General features: G+C 38.6%; 1 protein-coding gene across 1 annotated transcript in view; it reads left to right on the top strand.

The window, feature by feature from the left end:
• Window positions 1-18,199, top strand: part of LOC137259602 (uncharacterized) — a 38,685-nt gene extending 20,486 nt beyond the window's left edge. Inside the window, exons 5-8 of the mRNA XM_067797219.1 lie at window positions 12,741-12,934; window positions 15,372-15,463; window positions 17,742-17,940; window positions 18,074-18,199. Coding sequence (XP_067653320.1) covers window positions 12,741-12,934; window positions 15,372-15,463; window positions 17,742-17,940; window positions 18,074-18,199 — 611 coding nt within the window. The remainder of the gene's footprint in view (window positions 1-12,740; window positions 12,935-15,371; window positions 15,464-17,741; window positions 17,941-18,073) is intronic.
• The last annotated feature ends 6,325 nt before the right edge of the window (window positions 18,200-24,524 follow it).

Here is a 24,524-nt window from a genome sequence, read left to right as displayed (position 1 = left end):
GGGTCCAATGTCAGATCCCTTTTTTTCAGTTTCTCCATTACGTGATCCGTCTTTTTGTATGTGGTGAAGAACGTACTGTCATCCTCTTTGAGAAGCACAATCAAAAGAGTCCTCTGACCAACCTTCTCTATTGGCCAGGGTCTCCAATTTTAGCCGGAAAGGCGCCCCTGCCTCCTTACCATAAAAAAATGAGGTATTAAGGTGCAGTCCTGCTTGACCAGTGGAACGGGGTCCGTTACCATAAAGCCGCCATCCAACTCGTGCACCCAGATCGTCCTGACGTACATAATCCTCAGTCCAGCATGCTCCATACCTGATGCCATTGTGGGACCATCATGCCCGCTTGCACTGGCTTTATGCTCTGAGAGCACTCCACAAAATCACTTGCATTTTGTTGCCACCTGTGCATATTCTTTCAGGAACTGGAGACTGGAAAGGCGAGCCCATAGAGTAAGTTAAGCGCTATATGGGTTAACTCTATATGGCAGTACTGGAGGATATATTGGACTGTCCAGCCACTGCATTACTCTTTCTATCGCCTCAGTATTATCTATCACTTTTTCAGAGGTATGTTTACAAATTTCCACATACTAGTAGTTAATGCACATGACACTTATCTTCTTCATCATTAAGTCTGTCTTTCTTCTCATCATGGCCTCTGTTGATTTCATCAGTTTGATTGATACTAGGGCAGTGTCCTAGGAACCCTGTTTATATGGTGTCAAGGCAGATTCCAATCCGATCCCCTGTGTGATGTGCCTCTTGCTGGCCTGGGCGTGTGCACCCTCATCTTCACGCTTCTAAATGGGTGGGTCAGGCGTGGCTGCATTATCCCCAAACTCATCCTGTTTAATGGGTTTGATGCGGTCCTTCAACTTTGGACATGAAGCGTAATCAAATGATGACACTAAGTCTTCACAGTTCCTAAATTCTTCCAATTCTGATATGTCCTCAGCAGGAGTATTAAGCCCGTCTCTTGTAATGTCATTAAACATCTTGTCTGGCTTAGTGACAACCTCTCTCCATGAATTCTTTTTCCGTTGAAAAAGTTACAAAGAGTGGCTGAGGAGCCATTTTGCATAAACGATCTTCATCAAAGTGAAGTTTGAAGTCTGGAGGTTATCACTCACCACAATTTATCAATGTATATCACTGTTTCAGTAGCCACCCCTGGCGAGACACCTCCTCTTGGTGGGTGCTGGGTAACGTTAAGAGCTCGCCGACACCCCCATTGTGGACCCGGGGGGATTTTGGTTCACCAACCCGTTTGCCGTGGGTTGCGGCCCTGTGTCAGCGGCGGAGGGATCCTGGTGGTTGAGGGCAATAACGGCCTGTAACCGTGTTCCTGTTCCTCAATACACCACTTTGGCCCTGACTTCGCCTAGACGGGTGGTCGAAAGGGACCGGTTGGACCAATCGGCTGGTCACGCCAAGCCCTGTGCGTGGATTATTCATGTAATTGCACAGATTTGATTTTGTACTGTTTCAAATTTGATCTTTTTCATTCACATAACACTTTTAGATTTGAAACCTGATGTTATGAACTTTACCTTGAGTCTCATACCCATAAGGCGGTGGCTCATGGACCAATCTGGTGGATCGATTAATTTTGAATTAATCTTCTGCTGGAGTATACGATTTCAGTATCCTTGGTGTCGCAAGTTGGAGAGCCACTGATATATAGCATTGTCCATGTGATACTCGGTAGAGAGTGGAGAGCTGGGATGGTGAACTTTCTATTATTAACCATGGCTCAACCCCCCAAAAACATAAACGAGCGCTACATGAGTGTTTGTCCTCTGATGAGGACAGTGCTACAAACAGATTGCCAGATACATGGAGTAGATTTTTGGTTGTATCTTCTACTGACGGTGAACCTCTAAAACTCAATCCATTTGCCACATCAAAAGCAAATTATGGACTTGTTGGGGATGTCAGAGCTGTTACAAAAATTAGATCTGGGTTTCTCCTCATAGAGTGTAAAACAGCGAAACAATCAGCTACCCTCATAGCTACCAAACAGCTTGCAAATACTGCAGTGTCTGTTTCTCCACACAAGTCTCTGAACAGCAGCAAAGGCATCTTGAGAGAGAGACCGGTGGCTTGCCTACATGAGTGAAACAGAACTCGCCACTGAACTACAAAATCAAGGAGTCACTCATGTCAAACGATTCACTTTGAAAAATATGGAGAAACTTTAAATGCAAACACTAATTTGATTTCTTTTTCACAACCGAAACAGCCAAAGTATATCAAAGCTGGATATTGTAATATCGAAGTGGAGCAAAATATTCCAAATCCACTTCGTTGTTACAAGTGTCAAAAGTTTGGTCACAGTGCCCAATCTTGCAGGAATCGTGCAACATGTTACAGTGAGTGAGTGAGTGAGTTAATATTTAACGTCACATCGGCAATATCTCAGCCATATCGTGACGAGAACGTTAAATACTGAAATGAAATATATGGATACTATAAAAACCTGTCAACGACGGACAGTAAAACAACTAGAATATCACAACTGGGATTAAAACTAGTGTGGAATGTTAAAACTAATATCACTATTCGGACAATACAACATAAAATCAGGCTATAGATTGCCAACAACTGAAGGTAGATCACCATACTAGGGGCCATGGGGACTTACAGTACCTTTGCTGCCTGCATGGACCCTAGTTGGATTTACATCATCCCCTCAGCTGTCAGCAATTTAGTCACATCTAGCCAAAAATTAAAAATACACACATACTACGATTAAGAACAGTGGAAAGTTTAAATTTACTGTAAATGCTTTTGGACTTACGTACCCTCTCAGGAGGACAATATTTTTACAATACTTCAACCCCCTTCGAGGGTACAGTCACCAACAATTCAAGTTACTAATCCAAACTTCCAATAATTAAAATACATCTATTTACACAACATAACATTCAAAATTCCACCAAAAATCAATCTCTTTTAAAAAACCAATAATTAAATATGAACTAACGCTAGTAGAAAGATCCTTCATTGTTTTAACTGTAAAATACTTATCCCTTGTGATGGAGAATTCAACACAGTCAAGCAGGATATGCTTCACCGTGGTTCTCTCATCACAAGGGATACAAAACGGAGGATCCTCACCTTTCAAAAGGTGCACATGAGTATATCTAGTATGGCCAATACGACATCGTCTTAAAATAACCTCTTCAAACCTGGACTGACAACCCAAGTAAGTGTAACCAATATACGGTTTTATTTCATGTAATTTATTTATACCTACTTGGGTGTCCCACTTCTTCTGCATCAGATCACGGATGTAAGTTCTAATGCTAGCTTTATAATCAGAGTATGGAATAAGAAGTGGTGTCACAGATTTGTTGAGTGCTGCCTTGGCAGCAAGATCGGCCATTGCGTTACCGGAAATACCTACGTGGCTGGGTAACCAACAAAAGACGATGTCGTATTGGCCAGTGGCAAGATTATTATACAATTCAATAATTTCTATTAAAAGTGGATGTTTACAAGTTAGCTTCAGCTGTAAAAATAGAACTGTTATCTGGTAATCGAGAAGATATTGTTCTGGATCCAATGACAGTGGCACAAGCCATTGAGCCACCGTCCTTGGACCAATCTGTAAATAAGGATTTATAATTGCTATATTTATGTTTCAGTTGATTATATTCTTGTTTATACTGTAATTCATTCGTTTCTGATTTTTTTAAAAGTCGTTAATGTTAGGTCAACTTGTAGCCTAACCAACTGCCAAGGAGGAGAAGAAAGAAGACGGGAAGGAGCTATGTTTTCCAGCTCGATGCCGGCCGAAGAAAGAAAGGGTTTAATTCTGAGCCCGAGAGGTGGAACAAGAGAAGACTTTTTGTTGTACAAGTCCTCGTAGAGAGGATTGAAAACACAGTTATATGCAGGGTTAGATTCGTTAGAGTATAGCTTTGTGATATATTGTAAAGATAATTTTATACGACGTTGTGTAAGAGATGGTTCGTCGGCTTCAACATATAGACTGTCCACAGGAGAGGTTCTAAAGGACCCAAGACAAAGTCTTAGACCTTGATGATGAACAGAATCTAATAATTTTAAGTTGCTGTTGCAGGCTCCACCATATACGATGGATCCCTAATCAAGTTTAGAACGGACAAGTGATCGATATAAATGGAGGAGGGTAGCTTGATCACCTCCCCATTTAGAATATGATACCACTTTCAACAAATCAAGTGCTTTCAGACATTTAGTTTTCAGAGATTTAATATGAGGCAGAAACGTAAGGTGTGAGGCAAAAATTAATCCCAAGAACTTGGCTTCCTTGACAACTTTAATGGGAGTGCCATCTAGAGATAGTTCAGGGTCTTTATGTGGTTTGTACTTACGACAAAAATGTATGCAATTAGTTTTCGATTTAGAAAATTTAAAGCCGTTTTTAAGACACCATTTATATATTTTGTTTAAACATAACTGCAACTGCCGCTCTATGGTATGCATATTTTTACCACGACAAGAAATATTAAAATCATCCACAAATAAGGATCCATCAATGGAATCGTTTAAAACTTTAGATAAACTGTTTATCTTTATACTAAAAAGTGTGACTGACAAAATACTGCCTTGTGGAACACCCTGATCCTGATTGTAATGATCCGACAGGGTAGAACCTACGCGGACTTGAAATTGTCTGTTATTTAAAAATTTGCCTATGAATTGAGGCAAACGACCACGCAAACCGAAATCATGTAGATCTCTCAGAATGCCATACCTCCAGGTTCTGTCATATGCCTTCTCAAGATCAAAGAAGATAGACACAGCATGCTGCTTATTAATCAGCGCGGTTTTCACAAATGATTCTAAACGCACTAAGTGATCGACAGTACTTCTGTTTTTACGGAAACCACATTGTATATCTGTGATAAGGTTATTTGTTTCCAAGTACCAAACAAGTCGATTATTTATCATGCGTTCCATGGTCTTGCAAACACAGCTAGTTAATGAAATCGGACGATAACTGGATGGATCCGTATGATCACGTCCAGGTTTAGGTATTGGTACCACTGTAGCATCACGCCATGAAGAAGGAAATTTCCCGGATGTCCAAATATCATCAAATATTGATAAGAGCGTCTCTAAACAGGATTCTGGTAAATGCTTCAGGAGTTGATAATGTATGTTATCAGCAGTGTCATGAGTTTGATCAAGAGCAGTATGGAGTTCATGAATAAAAAATGTTTCATTATAATCTTCCCTATTATCAGAATTGAAATTAATTGTTTTCTTTTCTTGTTGTTTTTGATACTGCTGGAATTTAGGTACATAATTAGAAGAGGAAGAGTGTTTAGCGAGGGTTTCACCCGGTTTATTCGCAATATCTGATTTATCTGTAAGTAACTGATCTCCATGTTTAATATGATGGACAATAGATTTAGTACCCTTACCATTAATTTTCTGGACCATGTTCCATACCTTGGACATGGGTGTCCGTGAATTTATTTTGGATACATAATTTTGCCAAGATTGGCGTTTATTCTGTTTAAAAGTACGACGTGCTTTAGCATTTAAAATTTTAAATTTATTTAAATTATGCACCATAGGATGGCGACGGAAATAATGTTCTGCTTTTTTCCTTGCCTTCCTAGCTTGTTGCATTCATCGCTGAACCATGGTTTTCGAATATGTGGACCTGCAGAGGACTTTGGTATACACTCATCAGCTATGGAATTCAGTTCATCAGAAAAACATTTGATAGCATCAGGAACGTCAATAAAACGTTCGGGTTGAAGTTTTTCAGCACACAGTGTTTCATATAAAGCCCAGTTAGCCTTTTTAAAATTCCGTCTTGATGATGGAGGAACATCAGATGGAGTTACAGCTTTTGGTATAGTAGGAAAATGGTCACTTCCACAGAGGTCATCGTGGACTGACCATTCGAATTCATTTAGTAGTTCGGAATTTGTAAGTGACAAGTCGAGAGCAGAATAAGTCCCTGTCCCAGGGTGTAAATATGTGCTGGAGCCATCATTATAAATACACAAATCATTGTCAGAACAAAAGTCCTCCAACAATTTACTTTTAGTGTTTATATTTACACTACCCCAGAGTGGGTTGTGCCCATTTAAATCTCCCATTGTAATACAGGGCTTCGGGAGCTGATCATATAGAGCTTGAAGATCAGTTTTGGCAAACATCAAAGACGGTGAAATATAAAGAGAGCATAACGTAAACGCCACATGTAACGTAATTCTCACTGCAACAGCCTGCATGTTAGTATTAAGTGAAACAGGGCTTTGAATAACGTTTTGTCTGACTAGAATGGATGATCCGCCAGTGGCCCTATCACCCAGAGGTGAAAAACAATGATATGCATTAAAATGACGAAGGTCAAACGTATCTGTTTGTTTTAAATATGTCTCTTGGAGACATAACCCTGAAGGTGTAAAATCTTGGACTAATAGCTGTAATTCATGTAAATTAGTCCTCAGTCCTCTGCAATTCCACTGTACAATATTATTGGAATAAACTATCTTTTGGGGAGATTTATTGGGGATCTACCCCGCACTCTTTTGGAGGGCGACAAGCTATGTGCCCTAGAATGGACATTTTCAGAAACGTCCATGTCTTCAAGAGACCCATATTTGTTTTGTTCTCTTTACCATTTTTTTTGCCTCAGAAAAGGAGATATTTTGAGTAAACTTTATTCTGTTTATCTCCATTTGCTCTTTCCAAATTGGGCACTGTTTAGAAAATGACGAATGATCGCCTGAGCAGTTGGTGCATTTTTTTGAAATCACTGTCACAATCTTCTGTTGTGCGTGTTTTCTCACCACAGTGAGCACACACAACAGACAATGTACAAGTATTTACACCGTGTCCATATTTCTGACACTTAAAACACCTAAGCGGGTTGGGGATGTAAGTGTCAACACTGATATTACAATATCCTGCTCTTACTGATTTTGGAATACTTGGAGAAGTGGAAGAGATATGTGTTAGTAGGTTTTGTTTCTGAGTTTATCCGAGTTGTAAATCTTTTAACAAAAGTCACCCCTTGATCTTTCATTTCTGATACGATGTCAGTCATATCTGCAAACAATTGATCTCGGTCTCTAACAATGCCTTTGCTTGTGTTCAGAGTCTTGTGTGGAGTAACTGAAACCTGGACTCCAACAAAGAGCTCAGTTGACAACAGGTTGGTTGATTGCTGTTTCCTGCTACATTCTACAAGTAGGGAACCTGAACGCAGTCGTCTGACATTTCGTACCTCACCTGCGATGCCATGTATACCTTTAGATACCGCAAATGGGTTTAATTTGAAAGGTGATTTGTCAAGAGTCTCGATCACTAGAAATCGTGGCCAGTATTCAAAGGACGGAATAGACGGTCGCAGTTCATCATCATCATTGTCAAGTTGACGCTTGTTTCTTTTAATGGGGGTTGTGTAAGCCATAGTTACTTTAATATGGTTCATCATCTGAGCTCCCCACCCACCACGGAGTATCACAAGGACAATGCTAAAAACAAGTGGGCCACCGACTTGCAGCAGCAAGGATACTCAGATGATATACTCCAGCAGAAGAATTATAAATAATTGATCTACCAGATTGGCCCATGAGCCACCGCCTTCGGGCATAAGACTCTAGGCAAAATTTATATTATCATATTTCACAATCCAAAAAGTTAGAGATCAATAGTAGTGCCAAGAAAATTCGAACAATTCAAAATAATATTTGTGCAATGACACATACATAGTCCATGCACAGGGCTTGGCGTGACCAGCCGATTGGTCGAACCGGGCCCATTCGACCACCCGTCTAGGCGAAGTCAGGGCCAAAGTGGTGTATTGAGCAACAGGAACACGGTTACAGGTCCCTATTGCCCTCAACCACCAGGATCCCCTCCTCCGCCGACACCGGGCCGCAACCCACGGCAAACGGGTTGGTGGACCAAATATCCCCCCGGGTCCGTAACGGGGGTGTCGGCGAGCTCTTGGCGTTACCCAGCACTCACCACGAGGAGGTGGCTCGCCACGGGTGCCACATGCTACAGATTTGGTGAAGAAGATCATGAAGGTTCCGCCTGTTTGTCTTCTCCAAAATGTGTCAATTGTCTTGGAGACCATATGTCTTCATCAAAGTCATGTGAAATTTGGAATAAGAAATTATCAAAATCAAAACTCAAAATAATGTCACCTATCATGAGGAAAAACGTTTAGTAAATGCAGCCTCGCCTCAGTCATCAAGTATAACATACTCTGCTGTTGTTGCTCGCCCTCATGCTAAATCTGTTCAGTCTGTTTCATGTCAGACAGATATCACCTGGGTTAAAGCTGACAAACATACTTTAAGTACATCAAATTCTGCTGTTGATAAGAATCATGCAACATCAGCTTGCCAGACTGACTCACAAACAGTATCTCCTGCAGTGATAAATCCTTATCATAAAGTAGATTATAAACAAAAATCTCATTGCGTACAGAAGGGATCACGTGACCCTGTACAAACCTATGATAAATTTCAACTCTTGGAAGACTCGTCATCCCCATGCGCGAAATAGAAGCAGTTCGCCTCGGAAGGGGAAAAGTCGGTCCCAGTACTACCACCTGCTATTAAATGAACAATAACTCCTTAATCCAATGGAATTGCAGAGGACTTAGGACAAATTTTAATGAAGTACAGTTATTAGCACAGGATTTTAAACCATCAGCATTTAGTTTTCCTTAATCTGGAACTGCAGAGGACTTAGGACTAATTTTAATGAAATGCAATTACTAGCACCATCAACATTTTGTTTTCAAGAAACCTATTTGAAACAAAATGATAAGTTCGAATTGCGTAAATACCATTCTTATCATTCTTTGTCACCCCCTGGTGACAATGCCACTGGTGGATCTTCCATATTGGTGGGACATGGTATTATTCATAGCCCTGTTCCTCTTAAAACCAATCTTCAGGCTGTTGCTGTTCCGTCTTACTTTACATATAACCCTTACTCTTTGTTCCTTGTATATCTCCCCTTCTTCCATTCTCCATCAGAATGATCTTCAAAATGTGTATGACCAATTACAAAAACCCTGTATCATAATGGGTGATCTCAACGGACATAACCCATTATGGGGAAGTCCTGATACCAACAGTAAAGGGAAAGGTCTTGAAGAATTTATATCTGATAATAATTTATGTATATTCAATGATGGCTCTGACACATACTTACATCCTGCAACGGGAACATATTCTCCCTTAGTCATGTCACTCAATGATGCAAACGGCTATACTGAATTTGAATGGTCAGTCCATAATGATCTTTGTGGTAGTGACCATTTTCCAACAGTACTTACAGCAATTATACCTTCCGATGATCCGCCTATAACAAGATGGAATTTTTCAAAGGCCAGTTGGCCATTATTTCAGGCCACCTGGCTTAAGGAGCTTAAATCAGACCTTTTCATGGATGTACCTGATCCAATTAAAATGTTCTCGGACAAACTAAAACATACAGCTGATGAAACTATTCCTAAGTCCTCTGTAAATCCGCACATCCGTAAAACCATGGTTTAATGATGAATGCAAACAGGCTAGGAAAAAGAGGAAAAAAACAGAGAAATATTTTCGCCTTCATCCCACTGTACATAACTTAAATAATGTAAAAATCAGTTACATTAAAGCTCGACGAACGTTTAAGCACATTACTTGGAAAGATTTCGTTTCCAAAATAAATTCCAGTACTCCTATGTCGAGAGTATGGAATATGATCAAAACAAATAAGGTAAGGGTTCTAAATCCAGTAGTATTCAGCATCTCAAAAAATGATAATAACATACTAACTGAAAAATCTGATATTGCAAACAAGTTGGGTGAAACTTTGGTTAAACATTCGTCCTCCTCAAACTGTCATAACAAATTCCAGACTTATCAAACACACCAAGAGAAGAAGCCAGTGAATTTTAAATCTGATAATGGTGAAGATTATAATGAGGTATTTTCATTACATGAACTCCATACTGCGTTGTCACAGTCTCACGATACTGCAACAGGATCTGATGATATCCAATACCAACTCTTAAAACACTTGCCTGAATCATGTCTCGAAACGTTACTTGGCATTTTTTACCAAATTTGGATAACACAACATTTTCCCCCTTCATGGCGGAAAGCCATAGTTGTTCCTATTCCAAAGCCTGGGAGGGATCATACAGATCCATCAAATCACCGACCTATTTCCTTAACTAGCTGCGTTTGCTAAACCATGCAGCGAATGGTAAATAATCGCTTAGTCTGGTTTTGGGAAACCAACAATCTGATAACTGGGAAGCACAACTGACAACTGTTCATCATTTCTTTAAAATTCTTTCATTAAATAACAACATGCAGTATAAATCTTTCTTGATCTCGAAAAAGCATATGATACTACTTGGACGCATGGCATTTTAAAAGATTTACATTCTTTTGGGTTGAGAGGTCGCTTGCCTCAGTTTATATCTAATTTTTTAAATGACAGATAGTTTCAAGTACGTGTGGGATGAACCCTCTCAGAATACATTCATCAAGATCAGGGTGTTCCACAAGGCAGTATTTTGTCTGTGACTTTATTCAGTATTAAAATCAATAGTCCTTCTAAGCTCTTAAGTGATTCAGTAGACGGATCACTATTTGTGGATGATTTTAATGTTTCTTGTAGATGTAGAAATATGCATACAATGGAGAGGCAATTACAATTTTTTCTCAATAAAATTGAAAAATGGTCCCTTGAAAACGGGTTTAAATTTTCTAAAACAAAAACAAACTGTTTGCATTTCTGCAGAAAGTATAAACCGCAAAAAGATCCAGAAATATTTTTAAATGGCACCCCCATCAAAGTAGTAAAAGAGGCCAAGTTCTTGGGTCTTATTTTCGACTCACATCTAACATTAAATTCCTTAAAACTAGATGTCTGAAGGCACTTGATTTGTTAACACTTGTTTCCAATTCAAAGTGGGGAGGAGACCAAACTACCCTACTCCATTTATACAGATCTCTCATCCGTTTGAGACTTGATTACGGCTTCATCGTTTATGGTGGAGCCTGTAAAAGCATCCTCAAAATACTTGATTCTATCCACCATCAAGGTCTAAGACTATGTCTTAGGTTATTTAGAACTTCTCCTATTGACAGTCTTTACGTCGAGGCCGATACATTCTAATGAGGCCAATCCCGCATTTATCTGTATTTTTAATCCTCTTTATAAGGATCTATACAATAAACTGTCTTCTCTTGTTCTGCTTCTGGGACTTAGAGTGAAACCTTTTCTGTCTGCTTGCGGCACTGAGCTAGCCAATATATCTCCCTCTCGTCTACTTTCGTCTCCTCCTTGGCAGTTAGTTAGACCCTAAGTTGACCTAACAATGACGAGGTTTAAAAAATCAGAAACAAATGAATTACAATATAAACAAGAATATAATCAATTAGAAAGTATCTTTAATACATACAAATCTTTATTTACAGATGGGTCCAAGGATGGTGGCGCAGTGGCTTGTGCCACTGTCATTGGATCCAGAACAGTATCTTTCAGATTACCAGATAATAGTTCTTTTTCACAGCGGAAGCAAACGCTATATTAACGGCTCTTAAATATATTGAAAGACATAATATACATAAACAGTATATTATCTATTCCGATTCTCTTCCTTGCCTCCAGGCAATTAAAAACCTGTCATGTAAACATCCACTTTTAATAGAAATAATTGAATTATATAATAATCTTGCTACTGGCCAATACGACATCGTCTTTTGCTGGTTATCAAGCCATGTAGGCATTTCTGGCGACACAATGGCCGATCTTGCTGCTAAGGCAGCACTCAACAACTCCGTGACTCCATTTCTTATTCCATACTCTGATTATAAAGCTGCAATTAGATCGTATATCCGAGATCTGATGCGAAAGAGGTGGGACACCATAGTGGGTGTAAATAAATTAAATGCAATAAAACCTTATATTGGTTATACCCACTTGGGTTGTCAGTCCAGATTTAAGGAGGTCATTTTGCGGCGATGTCGTATTGACCATACGAGATATACTCATGAATACCTTTTGAAAGGTTGGGATCCTCCGTTCTGCATCCCTTGTGATGAAAGGACACAGTCAAGCATATCTCGGATGATACGGGCTTGTTGTTTGCACGAAGATGTCGTGGGCGACGGTGGTGGTATTACACTGGGTCCGGAGGTTTGAGATGGTCTGTCTAGACACGCTTACGTGCCTTGCCACCTCATGTCCAGATGCCCGTCCTTGTTAACAGCCGATGGGGTGTTAGTCTTTTCATTCTCCCCTCGTCCATTGTGGCTTAAGGCAATGCATGTAGAGCACCATTGATGTGTCCTACAGTCACAGACTTTAGCTCAAGCTGGTACAGAATTTCCCGATGCACGTTGTGACAAATAATTTCTTAAACTTCGAATAATCTGCATCAAGGTTTTTTTTTTGTTTTGTTTTCTTCCTTTTTTTTGGCTTGCTTGTGTGTGTGTGTGTGTGTGTGTGTGTGTGTGTGTGTGTGTGTGTGTGAGTGTGTTTGTGTATGTGTTCTTTGAGAAGTAACCTGTGGCGCACTTATGGTTCTAATGTTCACCGCTGTTACATGTAACTAATCCAGAAGATAGATCCCTTTTTCAGTTATATTTGGAATAAATTTGTCCTCGCCCATCTGCCCACATATACAGGAAACCTCTAAATCCACTCCACGGCGATGAGGTGGGTGGTGATGATAATGATTGGTTTTAATTTGTTCCTAGTTTCCTGTGCCAACTTTAGACTTGACAATGCGCATGCAGATACTGACGTCGTCAACACTGCCCCTAAAGATGTCTGCCACTCCAACATCATTGTCGCAGACGACAACACATCTTCCTGTTATACGGGAGCATCATGGGATGTGGTGCCGGTCAAGTGTGTGTCATGTTACATAGGACTACCAAGAAAGTACACGGTAGGTTGAAGATGATCTGTAATGTAGATGTCTCAGTCAATGTTTACAATCAGGCAATGTATACGATGATTGAAATAACCAGTCAGGTATCATTCAGTCATAGTGTACATTGTCTAAAATTTCCAGGCATTGTGTACATTGCCTGATTAATTAGCCCGATTACTGTACATACTGACTTATATTGAACAAGGGTTATTGAGAACACAAGGATTACTGAGAACACAAAATTAGCACTGCTTTCGTTCTGTGATCACTGTTTGTCAAGAAATGTTTCATAGTTTAGATTAATACGCACTTCCTTAAAGCATAGGCTTCCAGACAAATGATTTTTGTTTGTCTCTGATAGTTGAACAGGGATTATCAAGAAGACAATATTCGCTTGCCTTTCATTCGGTTTGAATATATGTGAGTCAAATATCGAAGAAAATCCTTAATTGAAGCACATATGACTTCATTTCAACCAGTAGTAAAACACACGACGTTCTGATGTAAAATAAATATTACCAGCTGCGTAACACAAAAATACAAATCAATTGCCATCCTGATGCTCGGGTAGTAGCTTGAAATGGGACAAACTTGAATCCCACAGACTACTCAATGATATTATCATTCCCAGTTCAAACTACAAGCATATCGTTCACATCACAATGAAGTCCCTCCACTGATCCACTGATGTATATAGATATACACTAGTATCTTGAATGACAGACAGACAGTTTATTTAGTAATACTGGCCACATGGTCTATAGTACAAATGCGGTTGATTGTCACGTAAACAGTCACTTGTTACTATACTTTGGAACAGCTTTCGTGGATTTTAAATACATGTTTTGAATACAAAGCAAGAGACTGCAAATTATGTATATTTTGTGAGCTTAAAATATTTACCATTGACTGCTTACAACAGGTAATATCTTTTTTAATTCTGGAAGGTATTTCAGCCTTAACTGTGCATAATTTCCACACTTAAATAATATGTGTAACTCATCTTTCAAATCACCTGAATACAATTTGTGGAAATAGCATCTCTATGTTCATTACATTTTCTCTGACGGAACGACGTAATTTCAAAAGTGTGCAATGATATTCTAAATTTACACAATGATCTTACAAGTGATTTGTCCTGAAGATTATGTATGTACATTTCAGTCCGAAATACTGATTTAATGGAACTATAGTGGCTGAGATAGGTGGAAGTACAAAGAGATTCATGCCTAGCTTGAACATATACATCTTTATGTCTTTGTTTAAATATTGACAAAAACATATTATCATCACCAACACTCTGGAACATCCAAACATGAGAAAAACCACATAGAAAAAGAAGGTGTCGAACATCTGAAGCCCAACACTGTTTTTCAATATCATCGAGCTTCTTGAACATACGGTAACAATGATAGGGATAACGAAAACATGTCCATTTTAAGTAACTTTGATAATAGTTGATAACTCTTACTTGGCTAGAAACTAACAATGCATAGGGCCTGTTTCCCCTATGCCAGCTTTATTTGAAGCAAATTCCCCTATTCTCAGAAACGTCTGAAAATAAGTTAAATGAACTTTTTTCAATAACTTCAAAGTACTTAACTCCCCAAATTTCGGATCCATATAGGAGTATCTAAGATATTTTTACATTCAAATATTGAACATGCTGACGAAAAGGAAATAGATTTATTTGCCTGAATAACTTTAAAAGTGGCATGATTGCTTTATAAGCCTGTGAGGCATGATTTTTGCATGCTTTAGACCAACTTAATCTTAATGAAAACATCAATCCAATGTATTTATAATAAGTAAAAGTTTTCAAAAGGGAGCCATCATTTCTAAATACAATAATATCAGTCTTATCTATATTTACAAGACCCCATTTCTTCGAGAAGCACTCCAGAACATTTAACTGTTTTTGAAGATGACGGCTGTGTAATCAAACAAAACAATATCATCTGCAAACAACAATAACATAATATCTTTAATTTCATCAGACACAAAAATACCACATGAACAATCAGTATGGACACAGCTAGCTAATTCATCAAAAAAAGAAGATAAATAAAAGTATCTTTTCAAATATCTTGAATGATTACAAACATGGCAAGACTGATTACTAATCATTCTTATTTATTTTTTTTAAAAAAGTTCCAAAGGAAAAAATATATACTCTTCCAAAAGAGTAGGGGAACCTGACCTTTGAGGTCTGTTAGAAAGAATACCGATTGAGGAAAACGCACTGACAGTCATCTGTGCATTCTCAAAAAATCCATAATTTTTGCAGCAACTTTGATTCAATCCCATATATATCCCAACTTCGACAATCGTACATTGAAAGTAGAGTTCCCCTACATGTTTTAAAGAGTATACGTAAAAACTCATCGTATTATGTTTCACCTTGTTAATACAGTGAGAATTAACACCACATTTTGTTGTTTTTTTCAAACAGTATCCATTCGCGGGACACTCAGAAGACGTGAACTTTGACCTTGCTGCAGGGATGAAATTGAAGCTGGAAGTGTCTGGAGATAGAACGCGCTAGTACAATCACTTGTTTTTTACACTGTAGCTGGTTTGTTTGCACAGATAGAATACTTTTGCAATATATTTGCTGCAGACATACATTCTGCTAAATAACATACACAAACCCCCAAAACGTTTCATAAAATGAACGTAGCATGAAAATAGCGATGAACTCACATGAATTCACGGTAATCTTAAAATAATGACAAACAAATTATTGACAGACAATTGTGGATATGAGTAAATACCCGTAACCATCCACGGTGTCATTTTCTAACATGTATGCCACTATTTTACGAATGCATCTGCATGCATACATGTACATGACGTTTGTTACAGCCATGTATTGAGCATGTTGACGTTTAGACTGCAAAAAACGTGTCACAGATTGTTTGTTTTTTCAATGTTATGTTGTTTCTTTCAACCTCTGCACTTGCCTGCGCTGTCCTTCTTTCAAATGCTGTGTTGTTCTGTACTGTGTCTCTTTCAACTGTTGCACTTTGTCATGTTGTGTTGTGTGTTGTGTTGTGCTTCTTTCACTTGTTGTGTTGTGCTGTGCTTAGCTTCGATCAACTGCTGTGTTGCTCAGTACCGTGTTTCTTTCAACTGCAGTGCCCTACCGTGTCGTGTCCCCAGTTTTGTCTTCGTTATTTCTTAATGATCTTGAAGATGCTTTAGCCTCAGACTCATGCTATGGTTTACAACTTAAACCCGGTGATTTCCACAACCGTTTAGGTATGCTCATTACATTTTCTGCATTGCTGTATGCTGACGATACCGTCATTATATCCTCAGGCCCTTGTGATTTGCGAAATATGTTAGATTTTTTTCATAATTACTGTAAAAAAATGGAAGTTTAAAATTGACACACCCAAATAAAAAAATCCTTATTTTCGGTGGGTCCCCAAAGGAATATGAAAGACGTTTCCAGAATGCAGATAAAAATCCTGAGGAATGTAGATCTATCATTGCATTTCACAATAAAAGAATACCACATTTACTTAAACCAAACGTTTACAGGTGGAAAAGGCAACAAAAGCAATGTTTTCTTGTGTTAAACCAAACAGAAAAATTAAACTTTCCCTTGCTTATCACTTGAAACTGTGTGATTGCATGGTCACCCCTATTCTTTTATATGGATGTGAGGTCTGGTTTCAAAAATACATCTTGCTTTGAAAATGTTCATCTACGCGTTCTCAAATATTTAGTATCTCTCAGGAAAAGAAACTTTATGTTGTTTGGCGAGTTCCCCCCTTGTAAATGGTATGCTTTTGGGGTAACGTTTAATCGGAAAATCGTCAAAAGTGTGCTTCTTAATATATACATTAATATTCAATGATTGTATATTTGGCAAATGTGAACATAAATGGATAATGTATCCAAAAAGCATTTTCGACGATCTTGGACTGAGGTTCATCTGCAAATCCCCAAAGTTTAAAAGTTTGTCTTGACTTAAAACTGTAAAAGTAAATTAAGTCATATATATCAGCAAACATGGATTTCAACAATTGAAACCTATCCCAAAGGAACCATTTATAGCATTGTCAAAGATCCATCCCTCAAATTTGAACCATGCATAATTTTCTGCGTTATGATAACTTGCTGGAATTCCAAACTTCCAAGCATTTACTTCCAATCGAGGCAGGTAGATGACGACGAATCCCAGCATATGATAGAAAGTGTACTTTGTGTAACCTGAATAACATTGGTGATGAATTTCATCATGAATTTATATGTCTCAAATATATATAAAATGAATGTCCTGTTCAACACCAATAAGCTAGCAACTTTAAGAAAACTTTCAATTTTCTGTAAAATAATTCTGGCTCTCTTTAAGAAATAACTTCAATAACATATATGTAACTTGTCTCAATGTACATTGTATCTATCATACAGTTTGTATATAATTTGTACAACTCTAAACACTATTCATGTACCTCTTATGCTGCAGTTTTGCAGCCTGAGTGAAGTAAAAATTCAGTTTAATGGTACTTTTTAACTACTGCGGTGTGCTTCTTTCCCTTGCTGTGTTGTCTTGTGCTGTACTGTGCTGTGCTTCTATCCACGACTGTACCTTGCCATGTTGTGTTTTGCATCCTTCAAATGCTGTGGTGTGCTGTGCTGAGGTGTATTCCTTTCAGTTGCTGTGCTGTGCTTCCTTCCACTGTTGTGCTGTGTTTTGATTATTTCAGGTACCGCCCAACCTCTAGAGCATTTCACAGTACCATTATCTAACATTCATGCTATTATTTTACCAGTGCATCAGCATGCATAAATATACATGTCGTTATTACAGCCACCATGTCTCGATCGTGAGCAAGGCCGAGGACTATGTGTATCTGTTGTCTTTGAGATGGAACACTACCCCAACTCAAGCCATCTTCAACACTCTGCAAGCTGGTGTGTTTGGTGTAGAGGAAGTACTGTATGGTGTTTCAGTGAGGAATATCAGCAACTACAACATTCAAATCCACATCAACGAGTCTACCTTCGAGGTATGCAATGCCTTGAAAATGAAATCTGACGCATGTAAGGGGATACCAATAACTGACATCAACCTGAACCAGAAACATTCATCACAGGCTCTGGGAATTCAATTCACAAAGACTTTATTAATTTATCTTTCAGACCTATATTGATGGAGATCTGTGGATGTCCAACCAGATGCGTCTCCCGTTCATTGATGTACGACGTGTAAATGTTGACGGTTTCACCGAACTGAGTAGTTTCCGCATAGGCTATAAGATGTGCTGACTTCAAGTGATGACTTTCACACTAACTCTGCACAGAGATGTATACACTTTGACTGAGTGTTTGTCTGATGGTAACTTTACATTTAGCCCCCAGTAATCACCAGCAGTGTACTGAGCAGAACATAGCAATCAAAAATCAATTTCCTTTGAAAATCCAATAATTAAATGAGAACTAACAGTGTTAAAATATCCTTACTGTTTTTACAGTACACTTTTTACCCCTTGTGTTGCAGAAATCAACACACTCAAGCAGGACATACTTAATGACATTACTGACGTGCCAAACGATAAAAATCAAAAGACGTTGAGAGAGTGCTTGCTCACAAGTTATTTCACCCGAGACATGAAATGAATATTTTCAACATCTTTTAAACCCCGATAATGAAAAAATAGCATTGCTGAACATATTATGAATTCTTGTCTAATCATAATATCAACGATTGTAAATTTTCTGATAAGAGTGATATTGAAATTGCCAGCTATGTAAATGACCTTGAACGTATTTATGCTTTCAAAAAAATCAAATGCGGTAAGGCACTAGGGGATAATGGTATGCCTGCAGATTATTTAACCATGTCCTTAATACGGGATGTTTTCCGTCTTCCTGAAGGGTAGCGTTAATAGTACCTTTATTAAAGTCTGATGCAGGGCACTATCGAGGTATCTCAATATCAGACACTGTAAGTAAAGTATTTCTTTCCATTATGAATGTATGTATACAATCGTAGGCAGAGACACAACGTTTCATCTCTGAGTCTCAAGCTGGGTTTAGAGAGGAATATTCCACCCGTGACCACAGGTTTATCCTAAATTCAGTTATCCATAAATTTATTAGTAAAGGGAGAGATAAATTGTATTGCATATTTGTAGATTTAGCAAAAGCGTTTGATTCAGTCAAAAGGAGTAAACCGCTCTGTTTGATACTGAAATGAAATATGTATACATTATGAAAACCAGTACAGTACAACAACTAGAACATCCTAGGTACAATTGAAACTAGTGTGGAAAGTTAAAACTAAGATCACTATTTTGACAATACAATATAAAACACGGACTAGAGATCATCAACAGCTGAAGGTATGAAAGTGTGTGAGAAGGAGAAGGAGAGCTTTAGGATACTGAAAGTGTAAGACATGTTTTAAGTTTCTAAAAGAGAATTATAGGATTGTGTTGCTGGCTAAGAGCACATAAGGTTTTTCAACCTATCCAACCTCTATCCAGCCTCTATACAGCCTGTATCCAGACCCCAACCAGCCTCTATCCAGGTACTGTTCAGCCACTGTTCATTAATTGTCTAGTTACTGTGAAGTTAATGTCTACTGTAATTCTGTCACCGTGTGGGTTGTTATTTTAAGAAATGTCACAAGAAACATTGATACTTGAGGAATTAAAAGAGATTTTGAAACAATTGGATTGAGTTGGAACATTACATAATCTGCCCTCGAAACAGAGAGAATTTAAGAACTCATATTACCTACTTGATTCATCATCAATTGTCCCCATATTGCATGAGGTACATGCACTTGAACAGATGTTACAGCCGGTCCTGTAGTATGAGTCAGACACACCCAAACACATAGGATGAGTCCACGTCAAACATCTACATTCCATTGACAACCCCACACTTGCTAACGTCAAACGTCTATCTCTCGTAGACAACACTACACCTGCTAACGTCAAACGTCTACCTCTCGTAGACAACCCCACGGCTGCTAATGTGAATATCTACCTTCTGTAGACCACACCACACCTGCTGACGTCAAACATCCACTGCACACAGTCACGCATCTCACGAAAAGAATGGGTGTTTCCACGTGAAGCGTATTCCCCGAGAATCCTGCCTGGCGGTTGCCTGAGGGTAGGGCACTCTGTGGAGAGTGTTAGGTTCGCTCAGCTAATGTGATTGTTATCCAGCAGGATTCTTCAGTGTCCACACTGAGGACAGTTCACAGAAGTAATCCATGTACCCTATCTACCTGACGCAGAATTATTCCCTCTATACTTTTGGTGGATAAATCACAACAAAAGGAGAGTTTATTGATTGCTGTAGACTGCAACATGAACTGGCCTGGATTGCGCTATCAGTCCATTTAAACATATCGTATGTTACCTTGCCACATCAGGTGATATGCCTGATCGCCCTGCTTAAGAGATCATGTAATTCGAGCCGCTACTTGACAATCACAACCATGTCCCACCAGTACGCTTGACACATGAATATTAATTACAAATGATCACAATGAACCAAATCCACACTAACCAGAGCACGTTGACCCTTGCTGCTTGGGTCACAGAAACATCCACTGTGTTCATGCCATAACACATCACTACCAGATCGTGTACGGTAACCTTTGCTCCTTGGGGCACAGGGTAGAGACCCACTGTGTTGATGACGTAACACACAACTACCAGACCTCACACAGATAATTTCAATTTTCACTGTTCTGATGCAAGACTTCCAGCTTGTCTTGATTACGTCATTAGTATAGCAAGAACAGCCTTATATTAGTGTATGAAACTCGTAAATAAAACAGGAAGCACACGGTACACGATAGCTGAAAACTGTTGCTGGCCTTGCTGACATGGAACCAGCCCTTCTACGGTTCAAAATCATTTTCGAAATATTTGCCAAAGTCAATGTGATAATGAAATATACACCCTTGGGAAGAAGTATTGGCCCCCAGTGCTAGCTATAAAGTAAAGTCGTAAGTACGGACCGTAGACGCTATTTCATACACTGCTTAGATAGAGTAATTAATGTGTAAGTGAATATGACCTATTGATCTTTGACCCCGTATAAATTTATGCCATGTATTCACAATTTAGACGCGCGATGTATCAAGTACGTCTACCATTCATGGATTGAAAAAGAACGGCCACGAAACGGACTTATTGTTATCTGTTCTCTTTTTTTTCTTTTTTTTTAAATTAATACTGGCTGTTGAGTGGGTTAGATATCACATCAGACTTACAATTCAGTATCAGTGATTTTGTATTCATGTATGATATGAAGGTTAGACTCAAGTATCTCTATCTGGTGTAATAAATGTCAATTATTATCATGCGATTGTGTTGGCAAAAAAGCATAAACATGAAAAAAATTGGTAAACATGCAATTCATGTTGAAGTCGTTTTTTTTCAGTAGGTAGTAGCCTTCTTCAAATGACTATGTAAATATTTCCATTGCTTTGCTGGCTTTGTATCAGAAATGGTGGGTGAATCTTCACACTGAAGGTACAATACGTAACACATTAACGGGTTCTCCGTGGCCTTCTATCAGCCTCTACTGAGGGACAGTTACTTCTGTACTATGTGCGTAGTAGTTTGTAATACGTTTCAGTGCCATAGTGTCAACATCACCCGCATTGATCTTATAGCATCTGGTATCTTCCTTTATGTTTTTTTTCGTCAGTATTATTAATAGTGTGTGTTAAAAATAGATACTGCATCAGTGAATGCTAAGAATGTGCCTGTCCCTGAAATCAAGGGTGAGAACTCCCATTGTTTTAACAGTGTTTTTCGCTTCACCGCCCAATCCGGTCACATCCGGGTACGTGATCCACAACCTCCTTTGCGACTAACGGGTGGTAAATGCTTTCGTTGACACGTGTCACTGTGAGTGAGTGAGTGAGTTTAGTTTTACGCCGCACTCAGCAATATTTCAGCTATATGGCGGCTGTCATGTAAATAGTCGAGTAATGACCAGACAGTCCTGTGATCAACAACATGAGCATCGATCTGCGCAATTGGGGACTGATGACATGTGCTAACCAAGTCAGGTAGCCTGACCACCCGATCCCGTTAGTCGGGATTTCGAAACCCCGTCATTATTTCAGAAGTCACAGAACCCCATAGCTGGATGTACAAACCAGATACCTCGGAATCGACTCTAAGTATTTTCTTTAAGTTGACAAGCAAAGCATTACTTATTCTCCTCTACGCATCAACAATGGAATGCATAAATAATGGCCTGTAAACAGACACAAACGTCAGTATTGATTCCTCTGTTGTCTGACAGAACGTCTATACTCTCGGCTGAATAGGAAGTAAATGAGAATGTTACATGAGTAATATATTGGATATGTGTTGTGGGGTACCGTACAAGAATATGGAATAAGAATGTTCCAAGGGCAATATGTTGTGTATATGGTGTGTGGACATGTGTAAGTGTAAGGTGTAAGAATGTCTCAAAAGTAACACGTTGTACCTGTGATATGTGATGGCGTGTAGGAGTGTGTGATTGAGTTAAAATTTAAGGTCACTTTACCAATATTTCAGCCATATCGTGACTAAAACAATATATAGATTTACGTGTAGGAGTGAGTTAAAATTTAAGGTCACTTTACCAATACTTCAGTCATATCGTGACTAAACCAATATATAGATTTACGGTATTAATAGATAGATAATGCAATCCTGTCAACGAAGGACAGTATAATAACTAGAATATCACAGATATGCATGTAAACCTAGTAAAGAAATAGGCTATAAATTGCCAACAACAGGAGGTAGATCACCATACTAGGGACCATGAGGACTTACAGTACCCTTGCTACATGCGTGGACCTTAGTTGGATTGACACCACGTCCTCAGCCACGGGCGAGTGTGAGAAAAGTTGGTCAAAATCAAAATGACAAAAATACTACGTTTCATTAATCCTGATATGTTTACATTGACTTCGAATTTTTGGGACTCACGTGCATTCTCAGGACAATAATTTTACAATAAATTTTCAAATTCATAATCTAACTTACTAACCATTAAAATCTATCTATAGCACATATCAATCAGAATTCATCAATGAAATCAGTCTCCTTTACAAATACAACAATTAAATGAGAACTAACAATATTAAAAAGACCCTTAACTGCTTTGACAGTAAAATATTTGAATGGGTCGGGAGAAGATAGTGATAACCCACATATTGTAGATGGGAAGGAGGATGACTAATATATATTACATTTCTTAAGTAATGGGTATACATTCATTGTACAAAACAGTAGGACATATTTTATACAAACCTCAAAAGGACAATACAAACAATGAGCCTACAGTGTGATGTCGACCAGCACAGCAACACACACTATCCAGAACATATGAGAATAAAATGAATGGGTCGGGAGAAGATAGTGATAATCCTCAAATTCCTACTTTCGAGATAATTGCTTTTGAAAGTTTAGTCATTCATGAAAAACATTAGTGTGACTTTTGAAATATATAAAAAAAGTGTGTTTGTATGTGCTCGAAGATACCTACTGTAAACATTTTGTGTTGGTTATCAGTTTTATGCCAAAATGAGCATGTCATACTCTTGCTCAAGGATTGATATTTCTACTTGTCTTAACCCACATCGGATACACACTAATAGGGAAATTTATGGTTGTGTCATTCTTAAGGAAATAAATATACTAATGAAAGACGTAACTGTGCATTATTTGGTGTTATGCTATTTTAAAAAGATAGTAACATGATGTGGTGTGTTTCGTGATCACTGTTTAACTGTTGGCAGGATTATACCGAAATGTACTAGTTTTGACCATATGCATCGTGATGCCCTTGAAGCAAAGTAATGTCGTGTGAAAAAAAATTGGTTCACAAATTTAGTAACGTGTAAGTCCACTGTTGTTGATGCAGACTTGACAGCGATGATGCATAGACACTAAGCGATTGAAGAAAGATTGGAAATGTTGTTCCACGTCTGATCCAACATTCAGCTAACATCAAAGTACTATGTTAGACCTCCTCGCTCAGCAATGCATGCCTGAATATGCCTAGGCACACTACCCATCAAAGTTTGTAGGTAATCGTGTGACAGGGTATCCCAATATTGGACCACCTCGGCCTTCATATCTTCAATATTTCTCAGTTCTTTTTGGTTTATTCTGTCCTTCATGACTCCCCACACATTCTCAATTGGGTTTAGGTCTGGACTGTAACTGGGCCAGTCTAAAACTTGAACATTTTCGCCCGACAACCACTGTTTTGTGTAGCGCGCAGTGTGTTTTGGGTCATTATCATGCTGGAAAATCCAATCATCTTCATACAATGTTTGTGCTGTCGGAAGAAGGTGACCATTTAGAATGTCAACGTATCTTTCTTTTGTCAAGTTTCCCGTGAAAACACACAATGGCGTCACTCCGCGAACCGATATGCTACCCCACATGTGAAACTTCGGGCTATGTTTTGGTGGCTGGTAGATAGGTTTGACAGTATCTTTGGTCCAAATTTTCACACAATTAGGGAAAAGCCAAACAGAACTTTCATCCGAAAAGAAAACATTATCCCAATCTTGATTTTCATGAGCCGGACACCAGTTTAAACGTTT

Source organism: Haliotis asinina, chromosome 13 (assembly GCF_037392515.1).
Source record: "Haliotis asinina isolate JCU_RB_2024 chromosome 13, JCU_Hal_asi_v2, whole genome shotgun sequence".
In the NCBI taxonomy this organism is placed as follows: domain Eukaryota; kingdom Metazoa; phylum Mollusca; class Gastropoda; order Lepetellida; family Haliotidae; genus Haliotis; species Haliotis asinina.
Note: the sequence above shows the minus strand (reverse complement) of the source record. Positions and strands in the feature narration are given on the sequence as shown.